At 37.5% G+C, this 18,528-nt stretch overlaps 1 protein-coding gene across 3 annotated transcripts in view; it reads right to left on the reverse strand.

Moving 5' to 3' along the window:
• Positions 1–4,989: 4,989 nt before the first annotated feature.
• Positions 4,990–18,528, reverse strand: part of MOXD1 (monooxygenase DBH like 1) — a 49,858-nt gene continuing 36,319 nt past the window's right edge. For all 3 annotated transcript variants that reach the window (XM_068184496.1, XM_068184495.1, XM_068184493.1), the window contains exons 7-12: positions 17,137–17,303; positions 15,536–15,727; positions 12,825–12,884; positions 10,918–11,060; positions 8,180–8,348; positions 4,990–5,479 (exon numbers count right to left, since the gene is read on the reverse strand). In XM_068184496.1, coding sequence (XP_068040597.1) covers positions 5,315–5,479; positions 8,180–8,348; positions 10,918–11,060; positions 12,825–12,884; positions 15,536–15,727; positions 17,137–17,303 — 896 coding nt within the window. In that variant the 3' untranslated portion in view covers positions 4,990–5,314. The remainder of the gene's footprint in view (positions 5,480–8,179; positions 8,349–10,917; positions 11,061–12,824; positions 12,885–15,535; positions 15,728–17,136; positions 17,304–18,528) is intronic.

The following is an 18,528-nucleotide window of genomic DNA, read 5'->3' on the forward strand; positions in this document are numbered from 1 at the left end:
GTGAGAAAGAAAAATATACTGCACAACATCCTCTTTCAGACCTAAGGGCATAAACTCTCCATGAAACCAACAGGAGACCCACAGAAATGCTATTTGTCTTAACAAAGTAGGAATTTTTAATGTATTTTCTCTTGTACTGAGAATGTGTGCTCATAGGCATTTGAGATTGGCACATTATTTTTATTCCTTCAAAATGCAAAATGTTTCAAAGTATTGTGTCAAGCTGTAAGAACCTTTTATTCTCTAGTTCACAGGTTAGAGCAGAGGAAGGACTTAGCAGCTTGGATTGCCAAGTTTTCTCTCAAGAGATTAGACATTTTTAGTGAAAAAACACTGTTATGTGTCTTAAAAATCGCTGCAAAGAGGAAAGTTTAAATTATGATTAAGTAATGGCAATGTGCTCAGGAAACACTTGCTCAAGCTCCTAAAATGAAAAGACAGAGTAATTTATTTTCTTTTTTTCTTAGTTTTGCCATAATTTTGTAACGGAATTGTAAACTACAACTAGTCTGGTCTGGTGTCTCTAGTGAGAGAAGCACATTCAGCTCCCAGCTGGTTTCTTGCTTGCTAGGATGCAAGAAGCTTAGAAGCATTTACAAGGTGATGTGTATGCAACCCATGGGAGACATCCATAGGAAAGGAGAGAGCAGCCTTACAAAAGGCAATTTACTTTGCCAATAAGCCTCTGAGTCTCCAGGAGTATTTACACCATCTGTTTGTCTTTCACAAGCAGAGCTTTCTGTCTCTCAGAGCTCACCTCCACACCACAGTGTTAGTTGCCATTGGAAGTAAAATTGCAATATGTTGTCCTAGAGCAGACGCAAAGCCCCAGATTTCCCGTTACACCAGTCTGTTGCACGCAGAGCAAAAAGACACTTGCTTGAAGTAAATATTTTGTTAGTATGCCCAGAAGCAGGCAGTAAGTCACATTTTTAGTCATCTTAAATGTTCTAATGTTTGCCTGGTACCTTACCATTTTCCTGTAAACTAGAGACAGCACAAAACTAAAAATTCAGTCTAGGTAAATAGTCTCCTTTGCTTGATTTGATGTGCAAACATAAATTGTGTTCACACTTTTTTCCTGGATGGGTACCCTAAGCCTTAGGTTTGGGGCAACTGCACCTGCACTGCCAGCACTTCGCAGGGGCTGAAGTAGGGAAACTTCATGGCTGTACCCACCCCTTTTGGCACCTTGAGCCTGCCTCAGTGCACCTGCAGGACACTGGTGTGGGGATGGCAAATGCTCATGAGGGCATCTATGATCTAGGGAGACCTCTCAGGGGGTGGAGGAAGCAGGCCAGAGGAGCTCTCTGTGTCAGAGCTGTAATTTTCTTCTCCCAGCTTTACCCTCTGCTAAAAGGTTGAGGATAAGTTTGCTCTCTCTGTCTCTCTCTCACCCTTATGGAAGACACAGATGTACCAAAAATCAGAAATAAGAGGCAAAGGGCAGAAGGAATAAAAATTATTAAACATACCAGTAGTAATAATTGGTCTAAAAATAGTCACTTTCTGCTTGATGGGAGGAAATAGGAGAATGAGACCAGTGCTTCTGCTGGATTTTGTTTATTAAATTTGTGCCCCTATAGCATCTGGGATAATATGGCCAAACAGGCCTCTTTTAAACAAGCCAGACCTCCCCACTGAAAGGAATTAAGCCCAATACAGTTGCACTCCCACCGGCTGGGACTCTGCCTCTCACCCTTGCACTGGTCCACACTTGCACCCAGCCCAGATATCACTCCATGCAGCCAAGGAGGGGCTGACATGGGGTTGTATGATGGGCCTCCAGGATGGGAAATGAGATCGGGCAATGACATTCTCCTCTACAGGGACAAATATTAGAGCTGCGTAAACTCCAGTGTTCCCATCTCAGACGTCCTGCATCCTGTTTTTACTACACACAGGCAAAATCCCAAATGGTTGTCGATTTAGATGAGAGAGATATTTGAGGAGACACAAATGTTTAAATGGAAGCTCCGTGATGGTTAAATAATAGACCCAAAATGGATTAAATACGCAAAATAGTACATCTATAGATAGTCTGCAGGTGACAGGAGACTGGACTGTTTTGTGAGGAAAATGATTAAAGCAGAATGGGATTTTCAGCAACTATTGGAGAATGCAACCCACCAAATATTTAATCCCACTAAAATATTTATGTATCTGGCTTCTCACTAGAAACTTTTATCACATTTTTTCACACAAAGAAAAGCAAGAATGACATAATTGTTAAAATAATGTACTATAGTAATTTTTGGGCTCATCATCTACAAGTCATGGATTTTCCGGTGTATACACACCTTCTCCACCACCATGGTTTACTTGATAATAGTATTTACTGTATAAGCTTTTAAATATAACTATTATGAATGTTTTGGGTAGAAACACAAAGAACATATGCTTTACTAGAGATCAAAAATGAGAGAAAACCACAGAGGTCTGTGTCTGAGAGCTTTTTCCCGTGCAGTGTGACTAGGTGTGTGCTTGATACATGTTTTTCATCAGTGACATAAAGTTAGCTTGTGGCATTTCTCACTTTTATCCTTGTTTGAATTTTCAACAATTTCAGACTATTTTTTATTTGTTTTCTGGTTTTAAGTTTCTGTAATAACTTGCTCACATCTGTCTTGGATTCTTTTATTTGGAAATATCCCAGAACTCTATCACCAGTTTCTCTTTTTATTTACCTGTGAAGCAAAATTTTACTTTCCATTCCTCTAGAAATCATAAAACACTGTGGGTTAAACTAAATGAGTGTTTAGTGTATATGACAGGTCTGCCTGATATGCTGGCAACTATCTCTCACAGACTTCCTTTCTGAGCTGTCTTTGCTTTACATCATCTTGTGCCATACTGGATGGCAAAAACAAACATCCATCTGTTCACGTGTTCTTAGGATGGGTGCACACAGAAAGGAAATCCCTGTAGATAAGAAACTGCATCAAATCAGAGAACAGACAGAATGGAAATTAACCCTAGATCTGCTTTATATTTGTTGCAAATCAAGTCAGCCTAGGATGGATGCCAGTAGTAGCAAATGAGACACAACACTACATGTGAAAAGGCTCCCCTGTCCAACACAAAAGCTCTTTTCTCATTTCCCTGTTATTTTCTCCCTTGCTCCCTGAAGAAAGCTGTTAAAACATGCCCAAATTAGGAATGGGTGTGAGCATAAGAAAGGCCAAGGTCCCTGCTGTTTGTTAGAATAGGATGCAGGCAAGACGTATCTTAGATGGAGGATGCCCCTCACTTTTTTTTTCACATTCAGAACAGATCTGTACAAATAATCACTTAGAAGACTTTTCTGCCATGACTTCTCTCATGCCATTCACCATGACTTCTCTTTGTTTTTTGTTTTTCAACCAGTTCTATTAAGGAATACAAAACAGAAGAACATAGTTCTTCTGGCAGGAAGAAGACACCTACATAGTTACACTTTTTTATTGAAATTTCAGAAGCTTAATCCCGAAAAAACCCATATGCTGTTTGGCATACACTATTTCCTTACCTTATCCAAGATCAAAGGGAAGAATGGCAGAATATATCACTGTCCAGGCATATTTAGAGTAAATAGCTGCCCAACAATGATAAAGAATTTTCCCATGTAGGAGTTTTTCCTAGCCAAGTACAGATACAGCATCAGGAGGATAAAGCTGGCCCTGTGAACTTTTACCTTCATGGCTCATTTTAAACTCCCTTTATTCATAAGTTCTCTAATAGATAGCTCCTAGAAAATTAATCTATCTTTGATTAAATCTTTCATCTCTACTTGAGACATCTAGCTGCTTCAGTGCCTCTCTGTCAGCTATCACATGCATTGTAATTTTGGCTATATGCAGAGGAGCCCTACCAGATCTGGGATGCTTTCCTTTTTACTTCTCAAATTCAGAGAAGACAGCTGCCGGATCCTCTACTTGTCTTCCTTCTTATGTGATATTTCTTTGCATAAAAGAGCCTGCCCGGCTTAAGAAGAGGAACTGCACAGAGAGCTGATATCTGTCCTTAAAAGTTAATGAACAAAAATGGGCAGAAAACCATTTTATCTCAGCTCAGGTTCTTGATCTGCTCTGGACTCACCACACTGCACAGAAGTGCTCAATGTCATAAAATGCACATAACAAAGCCTGTGTGTAACTAAGCCTACAGAGGTTAGTTGTAGAGCAGGTGTTGCAGCAATCAGGGAAGCACTCTCAGCATCCAGATTAACTTATTTTTACAGTCACACTCCAAAAATGTTTATGCAATACTGAAAAAATTATAGCTTACTGTAACTGCAGTGTGGCTACAAAAATGAATGGGCTTTTTTGAATGTTCAGTCCTTTTCTACTGTGTGGTATAATTTCACTGGGGAGTAATAAATTGTGTCTCTTTCAGGAATCTTCCCTGCCTAACACCATGAGTTGAAAAGTTGCCAATTTCCGAATATAAATAAAACTTTGTACATATGAGACAGAAAAACAACTTCTTGTTCAGCAGTTTGGCCTATTGCAATGCTCAGCGTGTGCTAACAATAGCTTTTGGCAGGCTCAGTTCCCTGTTCATGGCAGAGCCTAAATGTGAGATAAATCTTTATTGCTCCTGCTGTCCAGATCAAGTCTAGAAAAGGAGTGCCTACTTCTCGCCAAAGATTTATTCACTGTAAAAATATCTTAAGACAGAAGGAACACTCTGAACTACCTGTGATCGGGAAAAAGAAATGCTAACCAAGCCAAAAGATTTGCACAGGATTCACTATGGGGAGATTTGGGGTTCTGCCTGTGTTTTTCATCCCTTTAGCGTCCATAGCTCCCATGTCTCAGGAGCTGAGGTTTTGCAGTGTGCTGCTCCCAGAAATGTCCGGACTGAACGAATCCTTCCCGTAGCTTTATGGCACATGTCAGCCAGACATGCCCAAATTTATGTTTGCAAGGCCTGTTCATAGAGCAGTAATTTCATTACCTGCAGATATCAACAACAAAGGCAAAAAAATACAACACAGACCAGGCTGAATGTGGTTAACTAAGTCGCTTTTAGTTTATTAATTTTACCCATATACATAGATGACTTTGAAAGCACCACGTGAAAGAGGCAGGACAAAGTATAAGAAAATGGCACAGGAAAAGATTTCAATATGCAATGTGTCAGTGTACCTACTGTATTTCATACATATTTTACATTGAAAACCAAAAACCCCACAGTTTCCAGAGGATGTACACATTTTGTTTTGATCCAGCAAATTTAGTTCATTAATAAGTAAAAAAATAAATCTACAATAGCAACAGTGCAAACACATCAGAACTTGCATGGCATACGGAACACAGATGAATAAAAATTATTATACAAAGGGCCCAGTGTTTCCTATGGTACTGGCTGTGATGTATACAATGCACAACAGGGTAAGGAATAAACTGCAACTTAAACAGGAAGATGAACTGCATATTACTGGCTCTGTCTTGTATGGTCGCTCTATTTCAGGAGGTAAAGCTGTCATGCCTTGGATCTGAAATGAAAATAGCAAAAAATTTATCAGAGTTTTTTCACATAAGATTAGAAAACTCTTTTTGCTCTCAAGATAATTGGCAGCTTGCCTGATAGTCTACTGATAGTTTTGTACTTGGGCTGTGACTCTTACTGTGGAAACATCAAGCTCAGTAAAAATATGAATATACTGCATGCCAAGTGATCAGCCAGTGTGCATATCTAACATTCTCAGCTCAAGAGCAGCAGTACGCACTGTCATCCTCTCCAGTAAAGCAAGGTTAGACTATGGTTGGTTGATTTGAATAACCTTATTTTGCTTTGTGGGGTTGTTTGGCAGGTTTGGTTGTTGTTTTATGTCAAATCAAAATGAAAATTGGCAGTGTCACTCTGCTACAGGGATATAGGATGATATTTGAATGCATTCATTTCTGAGTGCAAGGCTCACGCATGTACAAAACAGCTACAACTGTGTACACAGTTTTTGTTCCATGGAAACACAGAATGGTTGTGGTTGGAAGGGGTCTCTGGAGGTCATCTGGTCTCATGTCCCTGCTCAAGCAAGGTCACATACAGCAGTGTCATATTGCTATATACTGAGCATTTTTCACTCTTCCCATAGAACTCAGTGCAATTTTATGGGATTTGATGTAACTACGTGTTTGCTATGGTTTTGACATGAAATTAGAGACATTTGTGTACACTGCTCAGCTTGCTTTTCCTAAATTTAATCCCTACATGTTAAAGAAAATAAGCTCTGCAGAAAGTAAGCTTCTGGGCATTTTTTTTGAAAGTTTGAATGCCCACCTGTACAGCATATGCTTTTTTTGGGGATTTCATCTATTTTGTTGCTATTATTCTATACTGTAGAAAGAAACCCCAACTGAATATTGACTTAATGTTAGCAAACACAGCACAAAACTGAAACTGAAATAGGGACCAACTCTATGGAAGGATGAAGGTATTTTCAACTCAGTTTCTCTGCTTCAATTTTTTTTCAGTCTTATAACAACACAGGGATTGTTTGGCCATTCAGGTTAAATCTGTCCCTGATTCTGATGAGGATGGTCATTTAAATGTAATATCACTAATAAGGGAAGGGAAAAGAAAGAATCCTAATCTTAGCTTTGAGGAATATACCCATGTAATTTGAAAAAGGAAAATATGATTAAAGAAGAGCTAAGAACTCCCAGTTCCAGTGAGCTCATTCTCTGACTACATTCTTGAAGTTGTAAGTATTGTTCCTTCATCCTGTAAGATAAAGAGCAACAGCATTTTCCAGAAGACATACCATTCAAAAAACCTCAGCCTATCCCCTCTTGATAAAATTTCTGTGCTTTTCATCATCTTAACTTGTCCTCTGACAAATAATCAGTGAAAGGGTGGCTGTGCAATTGCTACTAGCCAGCAGCTAGAAAGGTCAAGAAGTTTAACCAAAACTGGTGAACAGTCTCATGTACTGTCTGTCTACAACTACTTTCCACAGGAGGTCTAAAATGGGACAAAAAATACTAGAAAAAACCAGAACCTCTTTGATTACTTATAGCACAAAGTATTCCTTTGACATCCAATTGGCAGAATGGTCTGACCTATGTTGGAAAAACCCAAGAATGCTGCTGCAGGAGGGGCAATTTCTTCACCACCTAAAAGGACTGTGTGACACACTATGAGGAGGCATGGGCTATCTTCTAGGGTGAGGAGAATGAGGCAGAAGTCCTTTCCTAGGAATTACTTCATCAGTGGTATCTCACAGCAGCTCTGCTACACTGGACTGAAATCACAGTAGGAAATAAGCCAGTACAATGAGACTGCCTCTCCTTCTGAACAGAAAATCTCAAAAAAGTAAGAGCCTTGAATTTGGAGTCTATAAAGGAGTTCAAAGAGGAATATATATTTTTAAGCATCCCTTTCAGGGATGATACGACATGCACTAGCCATTCTTTTTAAGCACACATCAACATTAAAGATGACAACTTTTCTCAGCAGCGTCCTGGTAAAATACCAATAGATATTTAGAATAAATAATAATTTATTGGGGAATTATTTTTTATCTTGCAGTTTTTTTAATCAAGACAATAGGCAAAGTAAAACCATGTGAGATAAAATCTTACTAAGTGGCACAAAGGGAACAGACTATCCAGCTTTATTTTTCTGGCCCAATACTATAGACAATTCTAAGATCATTAAAAAAGCAAGACTTATTGCAAGAGTATTATTACAACTTTAGGTTGTCTAGATGCCCAAGTTAAGAAGGTAGATTCTTGAGGCTTCATTATGCAGTCAATAAGCTTCCCCTAGAAGGTGTCTCAGAGAGGAAACCTGATTTAGGGATTTTGAATCATCTGTTGCAAGACCCTAACATAAGTCCCTGACCATGGAGGCAGCAAAGGTAGAACAGCTTCCTGGCATGGTCACTTCACCTGGACATACATGGTTGCTTTCTGATCCATCCCAGCCTCACTGAAAGACTCCATCTTCCTATTATTGATCCCAAGTGTTGATTAAAGTTCCAACTTTCTATTCTTTTTAAATGCTTCTAGAACTCAAGTTAGGTGAAAGCATTGGTAAAACATTCTCATCATTTGTTATTGTATGTAAATGAAATATAGATGGATAAACATCCTGAAGACATACAATCAGATATTTATTTACATGCATTGAAACACAGCAAATCAAATTAGCTTCATGGCACTGTTGCCTCCTTTTCAGCACACAGACTTACCGACCATTCCGCATTATCCGTTTTTGAACATCTCACGTTCACAGGTAGTTTAAGCACAAGTTGATTGTAGGAGAGACCCTCTGATCTGGACCATTTGAATTTGTTCATTGCATCCATAAAGGATAGGTTTTTATATTGCTTAGGACTCTTGATAATGAAAGGCCAAGTCCTAAAAAAAATAAAAAATTAATTTAATTTTAAAAAGTAGATAAAAACTATCATCAAGTTGAAATTAATGAGGAAAACTTTTGGGGAACCTACTCAGAAAAATAAATGCACTACTGCATGTATATTATGACTAGCTCACTAAGTTCTCTTCTCAACTAGTTCTCTTCTACTGAAAACTGATGCAGTTTCATTGACTTTGACAGACTTATGAAAAGCTGTCAGCAGATTAGTACTTGCTGCCAGATGCTTTTAGAAATGAAGGACTTCAAGAGATACATTGCTCTTCTTTGATCCACAAATTCAATGCACAAGCAATACAAAAAAGATCTTCTGCTGTAACTTCTGAAAAAAAACAAAAACAAAAGAAAGCCACACCCTCTCCTAGGTTTGGCAGGCCAGGTTGCCAAGAAACCTTTGCTATTAGAAAGTTGCTCCTAGACAGTTCTGCCAAGCTCAGGTCAGAACTGAGCCTAGCACAGGAGTTGCTCTGTTATGCACTGGTGGGCAGCAGAAAATAGCTGGTGTTGTGGACATTCCCTTTGGCATATTCCTACAAGCTGGCTGCAAGGGCACTTTTGGCCAGGGGTGGTTTAGAGACCTGCTGCGCTGCTCTGAAAGATCTATCTGGCCAAGTGTGGGAATCTTTCCCATGAGCAAATAGGGACAATCTCATTTCCCACCAGCCAAAAATGTGGAAAGGGAAGGAATGAGATTTCATGTTTTTCATTTAGTAAAGGAAACTAAAAAAAGTAACAAAGGTAAATTAAAAAAAAAATAGAACAAGCAAACAAACAAAAAAAAAAACACCAAAAAAAACCCCCCAAAACCCCCCAAAAAAACTCCAAAAAACCCCCCGAAAACTTTGTTTCCATTGTTTCTGCTTTCTCCTTGTTTGACTTTGCTGTGATTAACAGAAAAACATGGTGGAGGGATCAAACTTTTACAAACACAAAATCAATACTGCTAATGGAACACCAGAAGAATCTAAAACTTTATCAAGTAACCTAATTAATACTGTGATTGGAGTATGAGTTATTTTTTCAGAACACTTTAAACAGATCTGTGTTATCTTGTAGTAGGCTGTCTCCCACTTGCTTTGGGAAAATTGCCTATGCCAGAGTTCTGCTCCACTCAACATCTAGGCATAGAGACTGTAATTTTAACCAAGTATTTTGGTACTTGAGCCACTACTGTAGCCCAATCTCTTTCATCTCTGTTCCTCATGATTTATACTATTGTCTGTGCCACCAGACAGAGGAAAAATGTTTTAAAGTGAGCCACAATGCCTTGATCCTACTCCCAGTTTGCATTTGCAAGTCAAGAGAGTCTTTGGGAGAGTCAGTGAAGCAATTCTAGTGTTAGACTGACACAAGAGAGATGAGGATCAGGTCACATATCCTTAGGCTGAGAGAGTTTAATGAAACAAGAATTGTGGATTAGGTCATAAATACTAGAGGCATTAATAATCTCCTCTTCTAATTACTATTCCATTTGTGGCAGACAGTCTGCATACTTACTCTATTCAGAACATCTTTATTTCCCCAGGCCAAATGTGCATTTTTTCCTTAAGTAGAGTTATCATGAATGAACACTCAAGAGAGCATACATTTGTTAGAATATTTTCTTTCTAAGCTCAGAAAGACTCTTTTAGATAGGACTAATTTAGAAACTCTGTTGTCTCTGTATTAAAAGAGGTTGTAAATGGAAATAGTGTGGAAAATTATGTAGACATTGATTGCCCTGTCACTTCCTTCAAACTCTTCTTGAATGTAAATTTCAGAACAAAGACCACTAAGCCTGTATGTCAAATTATTTTGCAATAATAGCTTTATATAGTTTGTTACCATAAACTATATAAGCAAAGATAACTTTTAAAATTTGTGATGACACATTATTAGTCTGTCCATTTGATTTTAAACTCTTACTACTACCTTAGTTTAGTGCAACTAACAATACCAATGTAATTCACCTTTCACCATAAAAGTGCATTCAACTTTTTATTGATTGATTATTTTTCTGCATTTCATTCATTATTTTTCTGCATTTCATTCATTTGGGAACATTCCACTTTTGACTGTTCTCACTGTTTACAATCTCCTGTTGAGATGCTTTAATTTTAAGCACTTTAAGAACCATATTTTTGTCCTCAGAATTCCTGTCAACAAATCTATCCAGGGAAATTCAATAACTATGCTCACAAACTCCTTTTTAAAATTATTTCTCTATATATGAAACACTGACATGTTTTAATAAAATGATAGATTTAAAACATTGATATATAGCCTCTTTACAGATGTGTGGGGTGAAAAAAAAACAATGTGAACAAAAACCCAAGACAATGTGAACAGTATTATTTCCTTACAAGAAGAAACTGCTTTTCTATCAGAAGCAAAAAAGATGCAAATTAATTTTGCAGGAGAAATGGCAACGCAGCATATTGACCAGAAAATGTGGCACAAGTGACTATGTTTTCATTCTACCAGAAGGAAAGAAAAGTTGTATAAAAATGATCCAAGAATCCCACAGACAGAAACAGAGGTGCTGCACATATTCATAAACATTTTACATACCTGACTGGTCTATAGATTTCCTTCACGCCAATGAACTGGAGCTGTTCCATTATATCTGGAATACTCGCACAGCGGGTGAGGTTGATTCTCGGGTAATAGAGCAGATATGACAGGCACATTTCATTCCTGGTGCTTAGACCACCCTGAAAATGGGATTTTTCTTTAGTCAGGGTAGCACTGGAATCCCACTGATTAAATCACTGATTACATTTATATGCTAATGAAAGGTGTAGCAGGAGGCCCAATTTGACAAGTTTATCTTGTACATGAGATTATCAAGTAGCAAGAGGTTATTACATAGTTAATTACAAAATACTCTGGAAGCTCAAGCTTCTAAGTTAAAAGACATCAGAAAGAACAACTGTGAATAAAATAAGGCTCATATTATATTAAAGTGTATTATCTGAGAAGTTCAGATTTGCTTTCAGTTGCCCCCATCTAATGTACTTAGATTTACCATATTTCATAAAATTGGAACAGATGAAGAAAAAAATCTTCTAGGATAATTAATCTGTTTAATAAGAAATTAAGTGAGCTTTGCCTAGTAAAATGGAGGCTGGCATGGAATATGAATCTATATGAACTCAGGTTGTAAGCACATGTGCCAATAAAAAGCAAGAAGGAAAACAATTATTTATGTTAACAGATAATGTTGACTCAAGAAAAAAATGAGCATGCATTATAAAATCAGTTATTAGAATAACATTTCTAGGTAACAGAAGAAAGAGACTCTTAAAACAGTCTTCCATTGAGAACCATGGGGCAAACAACTAACTTAAAATTAATCTTGGTAAACATGGACAATATTAGAAACTGCATGTTCCTAAATTCTGGGTAGAAACAGTTCCACAAGTCTCACAGAACCACAGGAATAGGAATGGAGAAAACAAAACACATGAGCCAAGAGTTAGTGTGGCCACCATACTGGAAAACAGGACAAAAACTCAAAACCTTCATTCTTGCTCTTTTGCTTTTCATTAAATAACTACTGCATGTGCCTACGTGTGAGCCATTATTCAGGGAGAAGTATCCCTAAGCTCTCTGGATGCCAGGAACAGTTCTTCCCTGCAAAACAGACAGCCCTCAGATCTCACTTCCCAGAGGTCGGGATCCAGCCACTCCCCAGGATGTCTCATGGAATCAGGCCCTGGCACAGGCAGCTATATCCCTCCCAAAGACATAGTGGGTTTGGCATCACTCTGTATGTTCCTAGACAACTGGCACAGTCCAGCCCATGTCCAAGTAACCAAATTTACTTCACATTTACTTCACGTCCAAAACCCAGTGACTGCATTGCAGTGGCCAGTGCCTGCCCTCTCTTAACCTATCAAACTGCTTCTGGGAGACTGTGCCAAACCAGAGCTGGACACCCTCAGTAGCGAGGGGTGGTTTCTCAACTCCTCTTTCCAACCCAAAGGACTTTCATTCTGCCTGGATTCAATGTTAGGCACAAAACTAAATATTTGAAAAACCTCCTGATCACAGCTTATCTAAAAATCAATACGTAAGAATTAGCAATTACAACTCCAGGGAAAAATGTGTAACAAGTTCATAAAAATAATTCATTAGAGTATGCAGAATTTGCATGTTAATACATGTTGTAAAGAAAGCACTCCTTATACTAGAAAAGTCTTACTTCTAAGGATTTGTTATGAGCTGACATGCTTATTTTTACAAACTAATCATATGAATGCCTTATGCAAGAGATCAGACTAAGATCACAGTTCAGATCATAATTCAGATTATTTTAAAGCCTAAGGATCTATGAAAGGAAAGACAATAAATAATTATATGCACACAGGCATTAGCAAGTAAATTCACTTTTTTTAAATAGTGTTCCATGAAAAAGGTTTGTAGTCCCCAATATTTTCTGTGTACTTATTTTGATCCACCAGAATATTTCTTACCCATGTCATACGAATTCGGTCCACAGTACTGTAGTGGCATTCTGTGACTAAATTATCCCCCTGAAATACAAAATTTAGGAAGTTCACAGTTCTGAAGTTTATCAACACCAGCTTCAGGTAACCACAGATGACAGCAAGCACTTAAGAAATAAATATCAGAGCAGTAGGTATGACTTTTTGAAAGAGTGATGGATTAGGTAATTGCCATATGTTAAGGCCTTGGCACTTAGCATTCATATTATCCCAGATCCTCAGGGATCTCACATGGATTTAAAAAGAGTCTTATTAAGAGTGTTGTCTGGATTTCTTTTAATATAGCAATGAAGGTACTCAGTTATCATCCAATTTTCTGGAAAATTATATAGTAGACAATGTATACAAATGATTCCTTCTCCAAAACTCACCCAGTGCTACTTTACCCAGGCTAATTTACACTGCCAACTTCAATAGAAATATTTGGCAATTGAGGAAAAGAAGCCTTTCCACATCACAAAAACAATTATATCTCTGCCAAGCCTGGGAGTAGAGGAGTGGCAGGCAAAGACTTCACTACATTGACAGATATATATGGGAAAGGCTGAATACTTACCTTCTCAAGCACATACAATTAACTTTTTGGTGTCTTGACAAACTGATCTACTATTTGGTAATAGTTTCAGTCCCTGTACCTAATCAAGTAAAAATCTGAAAATCACCATGATAATCAAGTGGATTTTTTTTTTGTATCATCATCTTCCCTTATCAACCATTATACTTCCCTAAAAAAAAATAGATCACCCTTCAAATGCTGAGAACTTCTCCTTTCCTATAGGCTGTTTCTGCAGATCAAGGCTAGCACAATCTGTACTCCAGACTGCTGGAAGAAGGTGCATCAGCCTCATGTCAGCCAAATGGAGACAGAGGTTTCTGAAGTAGCGTGAACTGGCACAGTGCCACTGCTTCCAGTGGGAATACTCTGTTCCTGCTAGTGAGGTCTCTGGCTCTTCTATCTTACCAACTGGATAACATTCACTAAAATTGTTCTTTCTGTGAGACTAGCTCTGCTGCTTCCAAGTGGAGAAGAGAGTGCTACTACGTGAAGAAAACAAACAGCCTGGACTCCACAAGCTGGAAGAAGGTTACATTCTTAGGAGAGCTTATAGAAAGAGAGAATAACTAAAACTTACATGAAAAATCATACTGTTAGTTAATTGATTACACTGTTCTCTGAATTACACCAGCTGATGTATGTAAAGGTGCACTGATAGTTTTGCAGAAGATGAAAGGCATAAAAAATGGTTCTCTTCAGAGAAAGAATTACATCTTCTACTTGAGCTGGCTTTTTTGTCAAGCTGCTGTTACTATCAAATACCCTCTATAGTTTTTCTGTTGTCTATTCCCTTATGTTCTTGTGTGTTAAGAGGCCTTCTCTTATAATTGCATGAATTTTCCTAAAAATATTACAGGCTTTCTCTGCAAACCTGTCATCTTCTGCCAGCCCTCTTCCTAAAGCCTTCAACCTTCTTTCCTGAAGGAGGTAACACCAGTTTGTCTTTGAAGCCCCTAGACTACAAGCAAGTTGACTTCAAAGAGTAAATGCTGCACTTGAACATCCAGGTTTTTCTGTAGAAATTAAACTATAAAGTTAGTATTTTAGCTTTTGTCTTTAAAGTATAAATATCAAAGTCTCACAGTGTGGGAGAAGAGACATAAGAGAGAAAGGGGCTTGAAGAGAGGCTCTGAAGTTTAAACCATGGGGCTCCTGACCATACTTGAGGTTCAGTCATTTCAATGTTCTTTTCAGATCCATCTCCCTTAGTGGTTCCAATCATAAGCAAATTCCATTTTTTGACATTTTGCATCTGGCAATTTGATATCATACTTGTTCACATGCATCAGGACAAGCTGCTCTGCTGGCCAGATCTGGAGCACCCAGACTTTGCAGCACTAAAATTTCTGTCATTATGCCAAAACTTTAAAAAAGGTACTGGGTGGAACAAAATAAGATTGAATAATTTTTAAATGAATGACACACAAAAACATACATACTCTTTTAATGTAATACCTATGCATAGCTACTGCTTTATAATATAATTGTGGTTGGAATGTTTCTACAAGTTTTGTTGCATTATTTTCAGGAATACAGTAGACAGAGTTGTAGGATTTATTCTTTAAAAGGGTTTTGTTTACTAGTGAAACATCAGGTGGAACATGAGCATGGAGTTTTACTCCCAACAAGAAAAACTGTGAAACAAACAGAAGACTTATCTGATTTTTGAACATGTTTGTAAGTCTGGACACTTGCTGTGTGCAAATACTGAAAATATGTTACTTGGTCCCACAGCTCTGTAAAGCCATATGGCGGCATTTCCCTTATTGATCTTTCTGGATACATGAAGATGGTACAGCCAGGCACACAAGGGATTTTCTAATCTGCTTTGTTCAAACATTTGTGATAGTAAAGTTCAAATTATTATGAATATCAAGCATATCCAAAGAATAGCTTGATTTGGTGAACCAAGTCAGTTCTGTGATGACTCATGTGGACATCCCTGAGACACTGAAACTTGAATGTATTAGTGACTGCGATAAATGGAGAAATTAACAGAACATCCAAGAATTCTATGATGCTAGGCTAAGAAATTCTGTGGCAAATTTAATCCTAAAGGTGAGAAAATGTTAGGCACATGATCTCTTAAACACCTTCAGGAAAAGAATTAAGAGTGCCGTACTGGCAAGATGGTTCTTTCTTCTTTCAGGTACTGAAACTCCTGGAAGTTGAAGTCAAACTCGTCATCATAAGCAAGTAGTTTCTGCTCCTCGCCATTGTGGAAGTGGCGCATCCTGATAGCTCTGCCAGCAAGGTGAGCATGGAGAAGTACCGCAAACACTTGAATCCCAGCAGGTCTCTCAGCACCCAGAGCCTGGCCAAGAGAAACCAACAGTGTTTCCAAATGCAAAGTAATGCAATGTAATTTCATCTACAAACAGAGTGAAAATACATTCATTAATGCATTTTGAATTCATTCAGTTTACTGAAAAATGCAGTCTGGAGCAAAACCAAAACTTTAAGTGAAATTCAGGGTTTATGTACAAAAAAGGCTAGGGTTTTTTCTGTTTATTTTTTATTACAAATACATGTTTTCACTCCTAACACACACATTTTTTAAAATTAAAATCAACTGGACTGCAAATAATTCTCAATAGTTTTAAGACTTTTGAGGGAATCGTACTAAAACCTGCACATTATTTTGATGCTAATGGCTGACACTAATGAATGTGGATGTTTATTGTGAAAAGGAATTTCTATGCAGTTATGAATGATGCCAAGAGACGCACTTTAAATTGAGAGGCTGTAGTTGTAACATCCTCTACTTTCCATCTTTAAGCGAATTGGGAATGAAATACCATAAGTTTACATGTAAAAGTTTTTTCCAGGTCAAAAGCATTTGCAAATCAACTTTTCCAAACTGACACAATTCTGACATCACTCTCATTCTAGCTGGCATCTACTGATCTAAACTTTACATTGGATATGCTCAACTTTAATGAACTTGAGTTCAGAGCTCAAGGTAGAAATAATCTGTCATCACAATACCTTTCAAGAACAGCTCGGTGGTCAGAAGCCTCATGATAATGGATTACTCAAGAGTTTTAAGGCTGAAAATGTCAGGACAATATTTACACCACCAATATTTACACAATATTTAACACCACCAAAACAAATCCAAATTTTGTATCTAGTTTAGCCTTCATTGTAAACCATGTTATTAATTCAACATTTCTCTACAGAAGACAAAGTATATGAGAATCTCCCATTATACAGTCACCAGAGATTTTAGACAATGCTTCCATTGCCTGCAGAGATATTAGGTTATCTTAATGAAACAAAGAACTTAATAAATGTAAAACCTGTTCAGGTCTTCAGCTTCTGTGGCTAGTGTAAGAATACCCTTCAGGCTTTCATTTCATCAGTAGAAGCCTTTTGCACCTGTCCAGGTCTGAATTAGTCTAAACTTTTTTTTCTGGGCTAGGTATTCTGAGTTATTAATAGCTTTGCCATGGAAAGCAGTGTATGCTTACATATTGAACACAAAATAAAAACATTGCAAGCCCTGTGTCATCAATTATTACTCAAATAAATAAAGAAGCCTGAGTAATGAGCATACCAAGTAGCCAGTTCAAAAAGACAACATTTTGGAGGACAACATGTACCACCAGATGCCTTTGCTCACATCTTTTAATTGTAACTATCAATCTCCCCAAGAATTTCAAGTGACTCTTCCAATTATTTCCATGAATGAAAACCAGTGGATTCAGGCAAGGGACATACCTCTTCCAGACATTCCAGTGTGCAGTGACCCTCTGACACAAATTCAGGCATGCCTGGTGGGATATTGTGGAAGAGGCTGACCCAAAGACCAGCTTCAATAACCCCAGCATCGTATTTCCTTAAAACTGGAGTATAAATTAGCCTCAAACCAGAGTTATCTATCAAGCCTGCAACAAAAGAACACAGTTAGTCATGGCTAAAAATCAGTTTTTTAAAGGAGAAAAAACCCCAAACCATATTGCTTCATGTTTTTCATGCTATATCATAAATTTTCCACGTGAAAATCAAGGAATCAATCTCAATATAATGGAAATGAGTGAAACCAGATGCAGGAAGAGGTTTTTTCTCTTTAAAATTTTCAAGTCACATGTTGTCTTCTAGTTGAGAATTTTATCTATTTCTTCATCTTGAGTCCTACCATTAATTTTATTTTCCCTTTGCTTTGGATTGTCTGTTACATTACAGACTACCTGAGATGAAAATATACATCCCTTTTACAGTCTCTCCAATTAAGAGAGCATCAATGAAACATGAAAATTGCCTTACTAAATCCCAGACTTGTAGACAATACACTAACCTTGAGTGAAGTAGACAAGAGAATTACAGAGTACTTTAATTTAGTTTCTCAGACTCAAGGACTTATCTTGATTTCAAAAATTGGTTTAAAGAACCAAAACCTGCTGTTTGGAGGCTGTGTTTTTAAGAGTCAAAATAATACAAATCTGTTTTTTTCACCCACATATGTTTAGCCATTTGTGCTTGTTGTGCATCTATTATGTTGCCTTTATTATCTAAATGCTTAGAATAGTTGTCTTCTTTTAGTAATTTTTATTTGTCAAGACATACACAAAAAATTATTAATCTGTGTTTGCGCAGGAACTAAATTCTGTTAGTTCATCTATTTATCTCTTTGTATTTTTTCATAGTAACTAAAATAATTTCAATTTTGAAAATGAAAAAGGCAAAAAACATATAAAATATCTCAGATAAGGTAAGATGCTTTTTAGTGACCTATATTAGTCTTCTGAAAAACAAAACAGGCCTAGCAGTGCCTGAAGCCAAATTTTACATCAATATGATATCAGCAGTCTATTTTAAGATAAGCAAATGGCAGAGGCACAGAGCAGGGACTGTTACCCAGTCACTAAAATACCTAAGATGGAGTAGTGCATATAATTATTAAGGAACAAAGGATATGAACTGTGCATAGCCAATTAAGAATGGTAATCAGCCATGAGACCTTCTGCAACATACGAGTCACATTTAAGGTGATATATTGTGTCCCACAACATCCTAACTTTAGCATTTGGGAACTCATACTCACTCCCTTCCTGGAGAAATTTGTACAACCTCATCAACTTGAATTTTTCCTTTGTGGTATTTCTGCTTCAG

This window comes from Anomalospiza imberbis, chromosome 3 (genome assembly GCF_031753505.1).
Source record: "Anomalospiza imberbis isolate Cuckoo-Finch-1a 21T00152 chromosome 3, ASM3175350v1, whole genome shotgun sequence".
Classification (NCBI taxonomy): domain Eukaryota; kingdom Metazoa; phylum Chordata; class Aves; order Passeriformes; family Viduidae; genus Anomalospiza; species Anomalospiza imberbis.